The 18,180-nt window shown below is 45.4% G+C and overlaps 1 protein-coding gene across 1 annotated transcript in view; it reads right to left on the bottom strand.

The window, feature by feature from the left end:
• The window catches only part of LOC126482030 (multiple PDZ domain protein), a 1,476,438-nt gene that overhangs the window by 410,235 nt on the left and 1,048,023 nt on the right, over positions 1 to 18,180 (bottom strand). Inside the window, exon 13 of the mRNA XM_050106002.1 lies at positions 1,658 to 1,752. Coding sequence (XP_049961959.1) covers positions 1,658 to 1,752 — 95 coding nt within the window. The remainder of the gene's footprint in view (positions 1 to 1,657; positions 1,753 to 18,180) is intronic.

The following is an 18,180-nucleotide window of genomic DNA, read 5'->3' as shown; positions in this document are numbered from 1 at the left end:
TTTCATCTGAGACTGGTTTGAAGCATTCCAGCACGCAGAAAATAGTGAGAAAGAGCCTACACATGTTTCCGTTCAAAATTCAAACGCACCAGACCATACCCGTACGAGCTGTGCAACAAAGGGTTGCCTTTGCTAATCAGATGCTCACAATGACTGATAGTGAAAGATTTGATGTTGGCTGCATCTGGTTTACAGATGAAACACACTTCCACCTGAATGGATACGTGAATAAGCAGAACTAGCGATTTTGGGGTTCCGAAAAGCCATATTGGTGTGAAGCGGAACCCCTGTATTCTCCTAAAGTTACTGTGTGGGCTGCAGTATGTAGCAGAGGCATTATTGGCCCTTTTTTCATTCGAGAAACGGTCACTGGTGCACGTTACCCTGCAATTTTGGAACAATTTGTCGCCACACAGCAAGCGTTAGAGGATCGACCAGGTACTGAATGGTTTATGCAAGATGGAGCCCGATCACATCGGACCGAACAAGTGTTTCGCTTTCTTGAGGAATACTTTGGGAAGCGAGTCATTGGTTTGGAATATCCCAAATTTACTGGTGCAGGCATGGATTGGCCTCCATATTCGCCGGATTTGACTCCCTGTGACTTTTTTGTGGGGCACAGTGAAAGACATGGTCTACCCGAAGCATCCTGCCACGCTGGACGAGCTTGAATCGACGATCTCTGTGGCATGTGAATCCATTTCGGTTGAGACACTACGAAATGTGATGGCGAATTTCATTCTTCGTTTGCGCCACCTCTGTAGTGCCAATGGTGAACATTTTGAAAACATTGTGATGTGATTGTTTGCAAAGATTGTTTTCATACGAATATTTCACTTATGGATGCTAATATGAGCTGTACAGCGTACAGCGCCATCTGTTAGCGGCTTTTGTAACTATTATTTCAAACTGCTGTATAAACTTCTTACAGCTTTCACAATAAACATACCGTTTACTGCATTCCTCTATCGATCTTTGTTTTCGAGATATTTAATTTTGAAATCAGGGAGCCCTTTTCTGGGCACCCTGTAGCTTCTGATCATGTTTACAACATTAGGAGACAAAACGTTAGACACAGAAATAAACCTTAGACAACAGCCTAGTCCCCATAAAACAAAATTCACCAAGGATCCAATATTTCAGTTTTTGTTATCAAGTTTTCTCAATAGAGTTCATACTGGAAGATATCGCAGTCCGTCTGTTTAAGGGTTTCCATGTGATCTAGTCTACTTTCCTTCCACGGATTAGAAGTTCCGAAGGGTTTATCCAAGTGAACAGCTGTGCAGTCCTAACTGCTTAAGGTTCTTCTATGGACTTATTTTATCCTGATGGTGAATTAAGGAAACCGCAGTTTGATATTAAGCCACTTGTCGGTAATTTACAGTCGTGCTTCGGTTTCTTCAATTTTTCTTCTTTCTCCACCATCAGCTGTCTCCCGCCGAATATCCTGAGACTGCGAGACACGCCACCTTTAACGAAGCTGTCGGCTCGGATACACGAATCATTCAGTCTTGAAGTTTCACAAACGAATACACATACTTACTTAAGTGAGCTGAATGATCTCTGTCAAACTGACGTCGCACTGCAGGCCGTCAATGGAAAGTGGCTTTCGTAGAGAGCTTGTACAGTGGGGAACGCGGAGGTTGGCTGCACTTACCTTAGGACGATAACTTTGAAGACCGGTCCGGGGAGCCCCTTGATGATGGCGGACGCGTTGAGATGGCAGCGACCCTGGAGCACGACGCCATTCACCTGCAACACAGCATAAAGTACTTCTTGAAAATCGCTTCCACCAGCGTGGCGTCAGCATCGTGAGGGCGAGGGAGGGGTGGGAGATAGAAGCGCGAGGGAAGTAGGTCGCCTCCTAATGGTCATGCGCTTTTCTCCTTCACAGGTCTGCAAACTGAAGAACGAACAGGTAATGCCCCAGTCGGGCTACGCCAATACGTCACAAGAAGCTACTAGAGGGTGTTTAACAAACTTATAACGAGCCTCCACAGTGCACCTTATGAAGCACTGGCGACGCAGTGTGCAGACATGCCCGAGGGTGCTTATTTTCCATAAAATACATTAACACTATATGGGTATTTTCTAATAATGCTAAAGCAAGTACCACATGTACGCAGAATCTACGTTAATCTCTGCACACTGCTCTACATTGTCAGAGGGGAAATTGGTTGTTAATCATCCTTACGGCAGCTGTAGTGTTCATCGGGGAAAGGCAATTTCCCCCCACCATAGTGCTGTTCGATTTTCAGTTTACAGACAAACTATACCTCCCTGCCCATTACCCTCTTCTCGCAGATCTCTTACCGACAGAACAGACACCACTCTTAATCTACAGCTCTGCAAAATAGCGAGAGGAGTGTGCTGGTCCCACCTCCACTTGGTTTTTTCGGTTGAGCACCCATGGTGCGAAAAGCCCGCTCGAGGTAGCTCCACAGATTGGAGATTGGGTTTAAAACCGGGGAGTTTGGTGGCCAGGGAAGTAAAGTAAGCTCATCCTGGCGCTCTTCCAACCACGCACGTACATTGCGAGCTGTGTGACACGTTTCATTGTCCTGCTACAATAAATAAATGTCGTGTGACTCGGACCTCCCGTCGGGTAGACCGTTCGCCGGGTGCAAGTCTTTCGGATTGGCGCCACTTCGGCGACTTGCGCGTCGATGGGGATGAAATGATTGGGGATGAAATGATGATGATTAGGACAACAAAACACCCAGTTCCTGAGCGGAGAAAATCTACGACCCAGCCGGGGATCGAATCCGGGCCCGTAGGATTGACATTCTGTCGCGCTGACCACTCAGCTACCGAGGGCGGACATTGGTCTGCTTGTAGATGCAATCATGTTGAGCAAAAAAATTTACATGTAGGGGTGAAAATGGTCCCCAAAGATAAATGCATACTTATGTTGATCCACTGTGTATTCCAGAATGACGAGATCACAGAAGAAATGCCACGAAAACATTCCCCAGATTATAACGCGTCCTCCTGGTGGCAGGGTGTTTGCTTTACAGACATTTCAGGCCCTACACGCTGTTTGTCCAGTGGAGCATAAGAGCCGCGCGGGATTAGCCGAGTGGTCTCATGCGCTGCAGTCATGGACTGTGCGGCTGGTCCCGGCGCAGGTTCGATTCCTCCCTCGGGCATGGGTGTGTTTGTCCTTAGGATAATTCGGGTTAAGTAGTAGGTAAGCTTAGGGATTGATGACCTTAGCAGTTAAGTCCCATAAGATTTCACACACATTGGAACATTTTTGAGAATAAGACGTGCTTCATCTGAAAAGGTCGTCTTTCGGCACTCAGTGGACGTCAAGCAACGGTATTAGCGTGCAAATTCCAGCCTTTGTCGCCTGCTGCGGAGGCCCATACGTAGCAACGGTCGCCGAACGGTCATTGAGGGGATTCTGCTGCTAGTACCTTGGTTCATCTGGGCGATCAACTGCTCAACAACTGCACGTCCATTCGGCCGCACACATCTCCGTAGGCGTTGTTCACCCCTGTTATTTATGGCCCATGGTGCACAGTTGCCAGCGCCGTTTTGTCACGTACGGTATACTTTAATCCCGCGGCATGTGAACAATTTACAAAATCAGCCGTTTCGGAAATGCTTCCACCCTTGGTCTGAAAGCCAGTAATCATGCCCTTTTGGGATGTCAGATAAGTCGCTCCAGTTCCGCATTGCAACGACAGCACTGTTTTCCTTATCTCCCCGACACGCTTTATAAATCCTCCACTGCTAGTGCTGCCAGCTGACGTCTGTTACTGCACGTTGACGTCGAACATGGGCGGTGGTCACATTAATGTGACTGGATCGTGTAAAAGACTCGATCGATTGTAGCTTTACGAACCGGCTGGACTTTTGATTGAAGCTAGTCTGTCGCAGCAACCGACCGAAAACAGTCGACACATTCCGGCGCATTCAGTTCTGAACGGAAACACAAGATCAATTTGTCATTGTTAAATCGATGTTATTGCCTACACTCTGTTACCGCCGTCGTCACTGTTATTTCCGTTGCTATATTTGCTCTTCATTGCGTTTCAATAAGTAGCTTTTAGTTCAGTTTTTCGTCCATGTTTATGAGAAGGCATTTTGTTAACAGTGGTCTTTGTGCCTTGCTCAGTGGCGTAGGAATGGAAGAAAACATACGACTGGATAAAAAGTTATCGTCACGATAAATTCTTTGTGGTCTATAGTGTAGGTAAGAATAATTTATATTATGATACTGTATCAATTAAAGAAATTCAAAGAAAATTATTGCATGATGACAAATATTTTTTGCAAAATAAAGGTCCCGACAAGTGACAGTATATGCTTAAGAATCAAGTGTTAAAGTCACTAAGCAAATAAAAAAACAGTATCTTATGTGCTTTCTGTTCACGTAACCTCAGCACTTACCGAAATAGAATTATCGCTGATTGGTGCAAACCAGCGCGCAGAATGAGACAGAGCTTCAATTTAAATAAAAAAGTAAGTGTTCAATATTCAAACATAAATTTTCAATCTAGCACCAGTTATTAAACATTTAATGCCAACTAAACATTTAATGCCGAAAACAAAAAAATTCGTATTTAAGTGAATAAATACATAAGTATTGAATAGACTTGATTTTTTTAAATGCGCTTCATTTACCTCTCCCTGGAATAAAACACTGTACGTTATTTGGCTCTCAAAAAGTTGGCAAATCTAGCAGAACAATGACTAGACGCTGCAGAGATCCGAGATGACACGCGAGGAGGAGCATTACGGAGTTGCTTTGTGTGAAGGAGGGCGCAATGATAGCAAGGATATCCCTGCCGGGAGGCAGTTGGAAGTAATCCTTTTATCTGAGGGCAGAACTCGCCCTAAAAGGTGTCCTAGTTTGCATTTCGGAACAGCCATTTAGGGTTGCAATACAGTGTGACTTCTTCCACCGTGTACAAACTCTTGGGATTGATCGATGAGAGGACACGGAACAAAATAATCTAATGAACTCATGTCCGAAAATGGATGGTTTCCATCTAGAGACGATTTATCCAATTATACATTGTTACAGAGACTGCAGGCTAATAGCGCTGTACCATGCAGCCACAGTTACAGTATATGCTGAGAAGGGTTTCCACGTGCCTCAACGCATGCGTGTGCGAGCCGTAGCATGTTCTGTTTCACACGTTCACATCAGCCAGGTGCCTCCGAACAGTGTCAAAGGCAGCATGAATGTGCTGCTCCAGTGTCTCCACATCTGGAATGGGCTTTGTATACACAATGCTTTTAAGATGGCCCCATAACCAGAAATCGCATGGGTTGAGATCTGGTGAACGACGACGCCATGCAACTGGACACCTCGTCCGATCCATCGACCAGGGAAGACACGATTGAGATGCGTCTGGGCGTTAACGGCGAATGGGAGGGCGGGGGTGGGGGGTAGTGGAGGGTGGAGCACCGTCATGTAGCAGCCTCATAGCTCTTCGAATCGTCAATGGCACTTCTTCCAGGAGGGAAGGCTAAGTCACTTGCAAGAAACGCCGATAATTCCAGCCTCTTGACCGAAGTGGAAGGTAGACTGGTCTCAAAATACGGTCGCCAATTATCCCAGCCCACGCATTCCAGCTGCACCGATGCTGATGATTCGCCGCCACGGGGGCTATCCCATAGACGACTGTCATGAAAGTTGAAGATATCACTCCGCATAAAGATGAACCTGTGAATGCGATGGATGACACAAATCCCGGGTAAGAAAGCAGTGACAAAACTGCTCCTGATGTGGAAAGGGTGTCGCTAGTAAGCCACACACACGCTGTGATAGAGGTAATAACAGTTGTCATGGGGAATGTTCCACACGGTCGTCTGGCATACCCCGTACGGGCGGGCCAACTGACTGGTCGCCTTTCACAGTATTAATCACATTTTCCTCCAGGTCTGGTGTCCCAACATTTCAGGTACGTGCTTCATGGTTTCCTGCTTCCTGAAACGACCCTGTCTCAGACAAACGACGAAAACTGTCGCAAACACTGAATGCTGTGATCGTTGTCGGCGGGGATAGGTCTTCCCATACAACCTTGCCGCCCGTTGGAGAAGTGAATCGGACACACTATTACCAATTACTATGGCAGGAGAGAGAGCCAGGGCGTGACGTATGAGGAACAGTGCCACCCGCTAGGAGGAAACCATGCTTACTGTAAGTTCGGCTGCATGGTACAGCGCGTATTAGACCACAGTCCCTGTAACAAAGTATGATTGAATAAATGGTTTATACCTTGGAAACCATGCATTTCCGGACGTAAGTTCATTAGACCTTTTTTTGTTCCGTATCCTCTCACAGATCAATCCCTAGAGTTTGTACACGGTGGAAAAAATCACCCTGTAGGAAATAGTGGCGACTACGAGAATATACCGACTTTTTCCTAGGACCGAGGATTTAAACAGGAACTGGCAGGATCGCTCAGCCTCGTTTTTGTCGGCTGTCTGAAGCGGTCAATACCTAAAGCCTGCGTCGTGTGGTCAGTGTACCTCCTACTAGGCGCCATGTTAGGAAGGTCTGGAGCTTAGCGCTCTCGATCTCAGAGCAGTAGTGAGAGCTTCTGGTTACTTTCACGATTTAGGCGATCAGATGGTGAACAGCCGACCCACAGCCTGCAGCTACACGTCGAGCTGCCACCGCCTACAGACTAGTTACTCGTAATACGCCGTCAAATGAAAATGTCGGTTCTCATAGCTCGAATTTCTCTCTGCCGACCAGCCTATAGCGCCTTTCGAAACGTAAAAGAGTATTTTTCTTTTTACTTGCCGGCCGATGTGGCCGAGCGGTTCTAGGCGTTTCAGTCCGGAACCGCGCGACTGCTACGGTTGCAGGTTCGAATCCTGCGTCGGGCATGGATGTGTGCGATGTCGTTAGGTTGGTTAGGTTTAAGTACTTCTAAGTTCTAGGGTACTGATGACCTCAGATGTTAAGTCCCATAGTGCTCAGAGCCATTTGAACCGTTTTTCTTGTTACTTCCCTCTATTGGTGAAAAATGGCGGGACATGGTTCTTCGTAGGGTGTGTGATCACCATGGACGGTAGTGCATGCTCTGCAACCTGATCCCATGCTGGGCACAAGGATAGTAAGGAGTTCTTGTGGTAGGACGTTCCAATCTTCCACCAGCGCGGTTGACAATAGCTGGATGGTCGCTGGTCCATGTGAATCTGCTGTAATGCGTTTCCTCAATGCATCCCAGACGTGTTCGATGGGATTTAAGTCGGGGAAACTAGCACGCCGGCAGCTCTCCACCTTCCAGGAGCTGCTCAACCTGCGCTGTTCGATACAGTCGTGCACTGTCATCAATAAGAATTAAATCACGACCGAATTCACCCCCGGAAAGATGCGCACGGAGAAGGAGTACAGTGTCACAATAACGTGACCACTGAGTGTACCATGTTCAACGATTTGGAGGTTAGTACGCTCATGAAACATTAAGCCTGCCCACACCATTGCACCTGAATCAGCAAAACTATCATGTATGACAAGTTTCCGAGTGCATTACGTACCATCGTACCACGAGAGCTGGGAGCACCCAACGCACCAGAAACATGGTAGAATATGATCGTTTCGGTGGTTCAAGTGTTCGTCTCATTGCGTATTTCTTTGAGTTACATTTCGTACTATACGGTACCGGTTCTTTCTATCTATGGTCCAAGCTTCATCGAGCTATGTTACTTAGTAGTGATACATCATGCGGTAGTTACACTCGTCCTTAAAGTTTTGCACACCAGTGTATTTCAACTATCGAATCGACCTTTGGCTCTTCCCAGTATGATGTATGTGGTGAAGTCCTCCCTCTGCATCTACGTCCCCAAAATATTCCGTGATTAGTCAAGGCAGCAGCTGACTGCTTGATTCACGCCTGTTATTATGAGGGCAGGTTAGATGTACTGTAGAGAATGATTTGTTTTCCAGCAGAAAATTCTAAGAACGCCATCTTCAGAACATACGCTGTTTAAAAGTGAAACTTCGTGATTAAATCTACCAGGTGGACAGGAATTCTAACCCCGAACGCTGCGTATAAAGGAAATTTCCTTATTACTGCTGTCAGTTTTAATACATGACAAAACTATCATAAAAATCAATATGCATTTTCCAAAGGAGATCTCGTGAAACTCAACTCGCTCTGTTCGTCCGAGTGATTCAGAGCACTGAAGACAACGGCGCCCAGGTTGATGCCGTATTGCGTTTTTCGAATGGCAACTGATACAGATACGCACTGCCGTTTAGTAAACAACGTACGAGGTTGCCGAGTATCGGATCATAATTGTGAATGGATTCATGACGCATACCAGACCGACCTCAACATTTCGTTCTTAAAGTGACGAAGCAAACAGATGCATAAGTCATTTCTGGAGTACCCACGGGAGTGTTTTTGGGACGTTACATTTACAATGTACAGGAAGAAGCGGAACTCCACCGACCAACTTTCACAGGTTATTAAGGGATTCTTTCTGGGTATTTTGTAGGGGTGGTCACTTTTAAAAATATCGATATATATTGTGTGGATATTTTTAACAAATATCGATATAACCAGCAAAAAATTCGATATTTTAAAATACGGATATTTTTGGTCCATCCTTACGCGAGAGATGTCTCGGGAATGAAATGCTTGTGATATTTCTTCTGCGCATGAAATAGTACTGACCATAAATATTTCAGGCAACAAGAGTCCATTTCCCAATAAATACCAGTGCAGTAATATGTCTGACTACTGTGCCGAGTCTACGTTGCTTTAACAGTGCGTCTACCTTTTCTTGATGAAGGCACTCGGCAGAACGCACATTCTACCTCGGAGCTGGGAGCAGGCAGTGGTAATTTGCAACATTCTCAAACAGTGCTGTCACCAAATCTCTTGCACCTCCTATCTGTTATTTACAATGATAGAAAAGACACACGGAGGAAACAAAATTTGATGAAAATGCAGTATAGATATATTCATGGTAAATCCGGTGCTCATGTGTGTTATTGAATACAAAATTAAATTAAGCCCATTGTTAAGACATTTACTGTTAGATTGAAAAGATTGATAGTAACTGGAATGGGCAAGACATAAGCCAAAGAGAACTATAGTGCCTATGAGTCAAGAAAAGACAGACAAGTTTAAGTACCACTTTGCTACTCAATCTAATATCGATTAATTGATTTATCGATAATCTATAGTTCGATAAGAAATAACGAACTATTATTACAGAATGACGATATTTTAATACATCGATATTATTTGACTATCCCTCGTATTTAGGTGTAAGGGACCCACATTCTACGGCGTTACAGTTAATGAATTTCATCTGATTTCTTGCCGTCAATTAGCTTTGTATGCGTATTGCACTGAAAACAATGGGAAACACAGGGCAAATGTCGACGGTATGCGTCGTATGTCTTATTTGGAATCAAACTTGTTCCATTCAGTCATGCTACTTGCTGTTGATAACACTACTTTACTTTAAGTTTGCGTCAGTACTGCTGGGTGCTGTCTCGCGTGTTATCCAGCAATATCAGCTGTACATTACCAGTGCTAGCGAAATGACCAAGACAACTTCACATAAATTAAAGTTCACATGGAAGATTACCAACAGTCGTTCTTCACAAGCAACATTCGTGAGAGGAAAAGCAGAGGGGGATATGATATTGGTAGCAAAAGTACCCTGCCACACATACCGTAACGTTGCTTGCAGGGTACACATGTAGATAACTCGGTCTGGCAGTGAGATAATGAGATTTTTTTAGGCAGACTTCGCCAAGGATTTTCCAGTGCATGCTAATTTGAGGTTTGTTGCATACCGTCTTCGTGACGTTGCTGCATTAACGGCCAGAATTATGCAGAGAAAACTAAACTCTGAAAAATGCTTCCGTTATGGCGTCTTGGACGACTAAAAGATGAAGGTATTGAATGCGCATGCGCGGATCGCCGGAGACAGCGCCGAAGCGGCCATATTCAAAAACGATACTGAACTGAAATTGAAAAATACGCCTCAAATTCATTATCATTATGTGTAAATACCTTCCTGTCCCGATTTTCAATTTGCCGAGAAATATTCAGTCTTTCACGCAAATCTTCATTTTGTAACTGGAGTTATAATTTCACGGTACTTTGAAGTATCTATTTGAGAAAAGTACACGCAGAACGACGGCTTTAAAATCTCGCATTATTCTACATTTTCCGCAGAAAAGGTTCATAGTCCATGTGTGTTGTTGAACAATATGGACCAAAACGACGAAATCAAAGCTTCAGTAGTGTCAATGCTATCTCTGAGCTAGGCTAGAACTTCACGCCTTCTCCTCCTAAGTTTTTGTGTCTGCAGTTTGCAACACTATGATGGTGAATAATAATATGTGATCTTATCTCGTTATTAGTGTCCAGTGAAGAGATATAATTTATTGCCGGCTGGAGTGGCCGAGCGGTTCTAGGCGCTTCAGTCTGGAACCGCGCGACTGCTACGATCGCAGGTTCGAATCCTGCCTCGGAATGGATGTGTGTGATGTCTTTAGGTTAGTTAGGTTTAAGTAGTTCTAAGTTCTAGGGGACTGATGACCTGAGATGTTAAGTCCCATAGTGCTCAGATCCATTTGAACCATATAATTTATTCCAAATTGGAAGAAATTTGCGATAAATTGTCATTTGTACGATTAAACAAGTGTTCACGATCCAGCCGGTGAATGTGTTGTTCAAACGTAAAATCTGTATTTCGGGATAGTTAAAATAGAAAAAAAATTATCTGTAAAATAAAGTACGCGTGTTTTCCCATATATTTACACCGTATTTTAAATTATTTTATATTCACTCTAAAATATCCTCATTTTCACACGTAATGCAAGATCGAGACATTGATGATGTCCCAAGTTGACGAAACTCGTTGGCCTTCTGTTCACACATGTTTAATGACCGACTGAGGTGCGCATTGGTAAAAAAAAATGCACTCTTATTTGGGAGAAGTCGGGCACAAACCCAGTTCTGAAATAATAATGACAGATGTATTTACTGATAATGAAGTATCCCTTCATTAAGTGGAAAATCCTTACCAATTACGCCTGGTGGACTTGACAGCTGTACAGAAAGAAACGTCGTATTTCGACCAACAACACTAATGGAGAGAAGAGTGTAACATAATGAAAATGAGCAAATGGAAAGGTTCAGTCACAGAACTTCATGCCATACATCTTACTTTCCAAGAAATAGTGGACACTGCAAACTAAATATCAAGATTCGATCAGATTAATGCTATACTTAGGAGAAATTTAAAAAATAAAGCAGTAAATGAAACTGTAATGGAACTACACAAAATCATATCTATTCTTTCCCTGCCATATATAATCAAGGTTTGTATTCTAAGGACAGAGAAGGAAATAAGAATCATATTTTTAAAGAACAACAGGGAACACAAGGAGAGTGAACACAAGAAGAGAGAACGTAGAAATAGGGTAAACTTAAGTTCTATGAATTCACATAAAATGCAGTAAAAATACATTAGCCGAACAACGTGGGGCCATTTGGACGATCAAGCAAAAACTGGAGAGACTACCTCAATTAATTAAATACAGAATGTATCAAACGTAATAGTGTAATATCACACAGTTAAAAAAATACGGCAATGAAATAAAAATTTTCCAGTAAACATCGATCCGCAAAAAAGCTGTTTGACAGATAAACAGCGAATGTGTGGTTTCGAGTCCTTAGCATAAATCCACTTGAAATGTACACTTTTCGATTAAGTCCTCACCCAGCTGGGCTCATATTTAAACCACACTCTACCTTAACAAGAATAACAATACTGCTCCCAGTTACATGTTACAATTTACTGGACAGTCATATCTGTTGCAAGAGATGTTCTGCGCGTCGTTCTTGCGTTTGGAAGCTATGTTGCACTCGTCTCTGCAGTGAGTTACGATTTCTTCAATTACCCCCGAATCATCTCCTAAATCTTCAAGAACGTACACTACACTGCTGCAATTTTTCAAACGAATCAATGGGAGTGCTCCACATTTCACTTCTGAGATAACACCAGCCAGAAAAATCCATCGTAGATAATACTGACGTCTTACATCACCAGCAAAATATTCCGCTCCTGATCATGTATCTATCACAGTTCTCTAACACGAGTCGTGGGTCATATATGGGGACTCAATCGAAAAGTTTACTTTCCAATACAATATACTAACGTGCACAATATTTCATACTGAAGTAACCAGCGGCTAGTAATCACACATTTGCAGTTATCTGGCAAGCGGCTCGTTTATGGACGTATGTTTAATGGAATGTTTTCGCTTCTATTACTGTAACTCTGTCAGCTTTCGCTAAGAATTACATACAGGCCACATACAAATACACTACTGGCCATTAAAAATGCTACACCACGAAGATGACGTGCTACAGACGCGAAATTTAACCGACAGAAGGAAGATGCTGTGATATGCAAATGATTAGCTTTTCAGAGCATTCACAAGAGGTTGGCGCCGGTGGCGACACCTACAACGTGCTGACATGAGGAAAGTTTCTCATACACAAACAGCAGTTGACCGACGTTGCCTGGTGAAACGTTGTTGTGATGCCTCGTGTAAGGAGGAGGAATGCGTACCATCACGTTTCCGACTTTGATAAAGGTCGGATTGTAGCCTATCGCGATTGCGGTTTATCGTATCGCGACATTGCTGCTCGCGATGGTCCAGATACAATGACTGTTACCAGAATATGGAATTGGTGGGTTCAGGAGGGTAATACGGATCGCCGTGCTGGATCCCAACAGCCTCGTATCACTAGCAGTCGAGATGACAGGCATCTCATTCGCATAGCTGTAACGGATCGTGCAGCCACGTCTCGATCCCTGAGTCAACAGATGGGGACGTTTGCAAGACAACAACCATCTGCACGAACAGTTCGACGACGTTTGCAACAGCATGGACTATCAGCTCGGAGACCATGGCTGCGGTTACCTTTGACGCTGCGTCAGAGACAGGTGCGCCTGCGATGGTGTACTCAACGACGAACCTGGGTGCACGAATGGCAAAACGTCACTTTTTCGGATGAATCCAGGTTCTGTGTACAGCATCATGATGGTCGCATCCGTGTTTGGCGACATCGCGGTGAACGCACATTGGAAAAGTGTATTCGTCATTGCCATACTGGTGTAGCACCCGGCGCGATGGTATGGGGTGCCATTGGTTACACGTCTCGGTCACCTCTTGTTCGCTTTGACGGCTCTTTGAACAGTGGACGTCACTTTTCAGATGTGTTACGAGCCGTGGCTCTACCCTTCATGCGATCCCTGCGAAACCCTACATTTCAGCAGGATAATGCAAGAACCGCATGTTGCAGGTCCTGTACGGGCCTTTCTGGATACAGAAAATGTTCGACTGCTGCCCTCGCCAGCACATTCTCCAGATCTCTCACCAATTGAAAACGTCTGGTCAATGGTGGACGAGCAACTGGCTCGTCACAATACGCCAGTCACTACTCTTGATGAACTGTGGCATCGTGTTGAAGCTGCATGGGCAACTGTACCTGTACACGCCATTCAAGCTCCGTTTGACTCACTGCCCAGGCGTATCAAGGCCGTTATTACGGCCAGAGGTGGTTGTTCAGGGTACTGATTTCTCAGGATGTATGCACCCCAACTGCGTGAAAATGTAATCACATGTCAGTTCTAGTATAATATATTTGTCCAATGAATACCCGTTTATCATCTGCAGTAGTGTACCAACAAGACAGCGGAGGGAAGAAGAAAAGAAAAATGCAATTTAGAAACAATTCTTTGTCTTCGGGGACGGTGTAGATAACAATTTCTGAATACGGTGCTCTGCATACGAGTTGCACTTATCTCTACCCGCTCCGAACACCTCAGACCCGGCGGGGTCGGCGACGCCGCTTACCTGCGCAGGTGGCATGTACGTGTGGCAGAATGCAGAATCCAGCAAACGCAATATCCGCCGGCGGCAGGCGACCAGGATCTGGGCGGCTGCACCTGGCCAGTAATTGGGAGTCCGCGGCGGCAGGTAATTGCAAAGGTGACGGAAATTGCCGAGACCGCCCGAGCCCGGTAACCGGCCAGGGGTAGGCGACTCGCGTGAATTTTCCCGCCATGCAGTAGTCACGCTAAGCCAACCTAAGCTGCGCAGCCGAGAGGCCGTACATTAAACAGTGGACGCGTTGCTAGCGGAAATTCCGTGCCCAAAACTCGTACAGGAGGGAAGACTGCGATGGTGCAGCTAACCTGCCACCAATTCATCCGGCAAGTGAACCCAAAGAAAACGATTCCGTTCCGCGTTGCGTCGGAAGGATCGTATTCGATTCTAAATGCAATTCCTGGAGATACTGGAAGGTCTCAGATAGATTATGTAATAGTAAGACAGAGATTCAGGAACCAGGTTTTAAATTGGAAGATATTTCCTGGGGCAGATGTGGACTCTGACCACAATTTATTGGTTATGAACTGTAGATTAAAACTGAAAAAACTGCAAAAAGGTGGGAATTTGAGGAGATGAGACCTGGATAAACTGAAAGAACCAGCGGTTGTAGAGAGCTTCAGGGAGAGCATTAGGGAACGATTGACAAGAATGGGGGAAAGAAATACAGTAGAAGGAGAATGAGTAGCTTTGACAGACGAAATAGTGAAAGTAGCAGAGGATCAAGTAGGTAAAAATATGAGGGCTAATAAAAGTCCATGGGTAACAGAAGAGATATTGAATTTAACTGATGAAAGGAGAAAATATAAAAATGCAGTAAATGAAGCAGGCAAAAGGGAATACAAACGTCTCAAAAATGAGATCGACAGGAAGTGCAAAATGGCTAAGCAGGGATGGCTAGAGGACAAATGTAAAGATGAAGAGGCTTATATCACTAGGGGTAAGATAGATACTGCCTACAGGAAAATTAAAGAGACCTTTGGAGAAAAGAGAACCAGATACATGAATATCAAGGGCTCAGATGGAAACCCAGTTCTAAGCAAAGAAGGGGAAGGAAAAGGTGGAAGGAGTATATAGAGGGTCTATAAAAGGGCGATGTACTTGAGGACAATATTATAGAAATGGAAGAGACCAAGAAATGAATACACTAAACAGATTCAGAAGGATGTAGGTTGCAGTAGGTACTGGGAGATGAAGAAGGTTGCACAGGATAGAGTAGCATGGAGAGCTGCATCAAACCCGTCTCTGGACTGAAGACCACAACAACATACAAGCATGGTTCAAATAGCTCTGAGCACTATGGGACATAACAGCTGAGGCCATCAGTCCCCTAGAACTTAGAACTACTTAAACCTAACTAACCTAAGAACGTCACACACATCCATGCCCGAGGCAGGATTCGAACCTGCGACCGTAGCGGTCGCGCGGTTCCAGACTGAAGCGCCTAGAACCGCTCGGCCACATCGACCGGCCATACAAGCATGAATCAAGCAATTAATCTGTACACTGATCAACCTATGTTAATCATGAGATTGTAGTGTAATGAGTAGTAGGCTTTTCTTTTTTAAATGATCGGTCTTGGCCGATTCTAAAATTGTTTTTATTAAGCCACTCCTTATTTATATTACAATCCTTCCGCTAAGATCTTATGTACTATTTCTGGTCGTGTTAAGATTTTAGTGGCGTATCATAAATAACGCTCTCAAATTTTAGAATTCATCTGGTTCTTAAGCTTAAATGACTGATGGTGGGAAACGACAACTCTCCTGATCCACCTTTCGAGACAGGCGACGTCCTAATTGTCCCCAGTGTTCACTGCCATCTAAATACGGAATGAATTCTCTCGAGAACCAGGTCCGCCGTGCTTCGAAGTTTGGACCGTCACCGGGAGTACAACTAGTTGAAGCTACATCAGTTGCTTTCCTACCGTATACTGGAAGCATATCACCTAAAATTGTGAGAATTTTAAGAAATTTTTACATCAAAAGTGTATTTCGTGCACCAGTCAAGATTAATGTTCTTTTCGGTTCTGCTAGATATGGAAAAGAAGGAAACATGGTGTTTATAAGATTCTGGGCCACTGTGGTAAAGCATATATTGGTGAAACTACACTCCTGGAAATTGAAATAAGAACACCGTGAATTCATTGTCCCAGGAAGGGGAAACTTTATTGACACATTCCTGGGGTCAGATACATCACATGATCACACTGACAGAACCACAGGCACACAGACACAGGCAACAGAGCATGCACAATGTCGGCACTAGTACAGTGTAGATCCACCTTTCGCAGCAATGCAGGCTGCTATTCTCCCATGGAGACGATCGTAGAGATGCTGGATGTAGTCCTGTGGAACGGCTTGCCATGCCATTTCCACCTGGCGCCTCAGTTGGACCAGCGTTCGTGCTGGACGTGCAGACCGCGTGAGACGACGCTTCATCCAGTCCCAAACATGCTCAATGGGGGACAGATCCGGAGATCTTGCTGGCCAGGGTAGTTGACTTACTCCTTCTAGAGCACGTTGGGTGGCACGGGATACATGCGGACGTGCATTGTCCTGTTGGAACAGCAAGTTCCCTTGCCGGTCTAGGAATGGTAGAACGATGGGTTCGATGACGGTTTGGATGTACCGTGCACTATTCAGTGTCCCCTCGACGATCACCAGTGGTGTACGGCCAGTGTAGGAGATCGCTCCCCACACCATGATGCCGGGTGTTGGCCCTGTGTGCCTCGGTCGTATGCAGTCCTGATTGTGGCGCTCACCTGCACGGCGCCAAACACGCATACGACCATCATTGGCACCAAGGCAGAAGCGACTCTCATCGCTGAAGACGACACGTCTCCATTCGTCCCTCCATTCACGCCTGTCGCGACACCACTGGAGGCGGGCTGCACGATGTTGGGGCGTGAGCCGAAGACGGCCTAACGGTGTGCGGGACCGTAGCCCAGCTTCATGGAGACGGTTGCGAATGGTCCTCGCCGATACCCCAGGAGCAACAGTGTCCCTAATTTGCTGGGAAGTGGCGGTGCGGTCCCCTACGGCACTGCGTAGGATCCTACGGTCTTGGCGTGCATCCGTGCATCGCTGCGGTCCGGTCCCAGGTCGACGGGCACGTGCACCTTCCGCCGACCACTGGCGACAACATCGATGTACTGTGGAGACCTCACGCCCCACGTGTTGAGCAATTCGGCGGTACGTCCACCCGGCCTCCCGCATGCCCACTATACGCCCTCGCTCAAAGTCCGTCAACTGTACATACGGTTCACGTCCACGCTGTCGCGGCATGCTACCAGTGTTAAAGACTGCGATGGAGCTCCGTATGCCACGGCAAACTGGCTGACACTGACGGCGGCGGTGCACAAATGCTGCGCAGCTAGCGCCATTCGACGGCCAACACCGCGGTTCCTGGTGTGTCCGCTGTGCCGTGCGTGTGATCATTGCTTGTACAGCCCTCTCGCAGTGTCCGGAGCAAGTATGGTGGGTCTGACACACCGGTGTCAATGTGTTCTTTTTTCCATTTCCAGGAGTGTATTTTTACTATTGAAGGACGGCCATTGTGGCCGAGCGGTTCTAGGCGATCAGTCCGGAACCGCGCTATCGATACGGTCGCAGGTTCGAATCCTGGCTCGGGCATGGATGTGTGTGATGTCCTTAGGTTAGTTAGGTTTAAGTAGTTCTAAGTTCTAGGGGACTGATGATCTCTGATGTTAAGTCGCATAGTGCTCAGAGCCATTTGAACTATTGAACACAGGTGTGCAAAACATTGTCATCATTCAAGATTACAACAATAAAAAAATCCGCGATTGCGGAGCGTTGCTTAGCCGCAGGGCATGTAATGAAATTTATTGAGACACAGAATATTGCTGTCGTTGCTCGTCACCGGGACAGAAGGGCAAGAAAGATATTAGCTCTGATAACCAGAACCGTCGAGTCATAAGAAACCTTGGAATGGGTGCTAAGACCGAACTGGCCTTTATAAAAGACATATTTACGCCAGTGACTGTACCACTTTCTTTATTTCACGATTGAATTTTCGGCCTTAGGCCATTATCAAGGGCCGATCTGCACTTGATTATGGCCTAAGGCCGAAATTGCAATCGTGAAATAAAGAAAGTGTTACAGTCACTTGCGTAAATATGATGTTTTTATGAAGTTCTACATGGCTGTGAATCCCAGGTATAAAAAGTTAACCAGCTATCCTTTGTTTCCAGCCGTCAAGAACAACAGTCTCATGTGGATCTCGGGAAGTTATTTATATTACACACCGATGAGCGAAAA

The sequence above is a fragment of the Schistocerca serialis genome, chromosome 5 (genome assembly GCF_023864345.2).
Source record: "Schistocerca serialis cubense isolate TAMUIC-IGC-003099 chromosome 5, iqSchSeri2.2, whole genome shotgun sequence".
NCBI classification, from domain to species: domain Eukaryota; kingdom Metazoa; phylum Arthropoda; class Insecta; order Orthoptera; family Acrididae; genus Schistocerca; species Schistocerca serialis.
The sequence above is the reverse complement of the archived record's forward strand: the minus strand, read 5'-3'. Positions and strand labels throughout refer to the sequence as shown.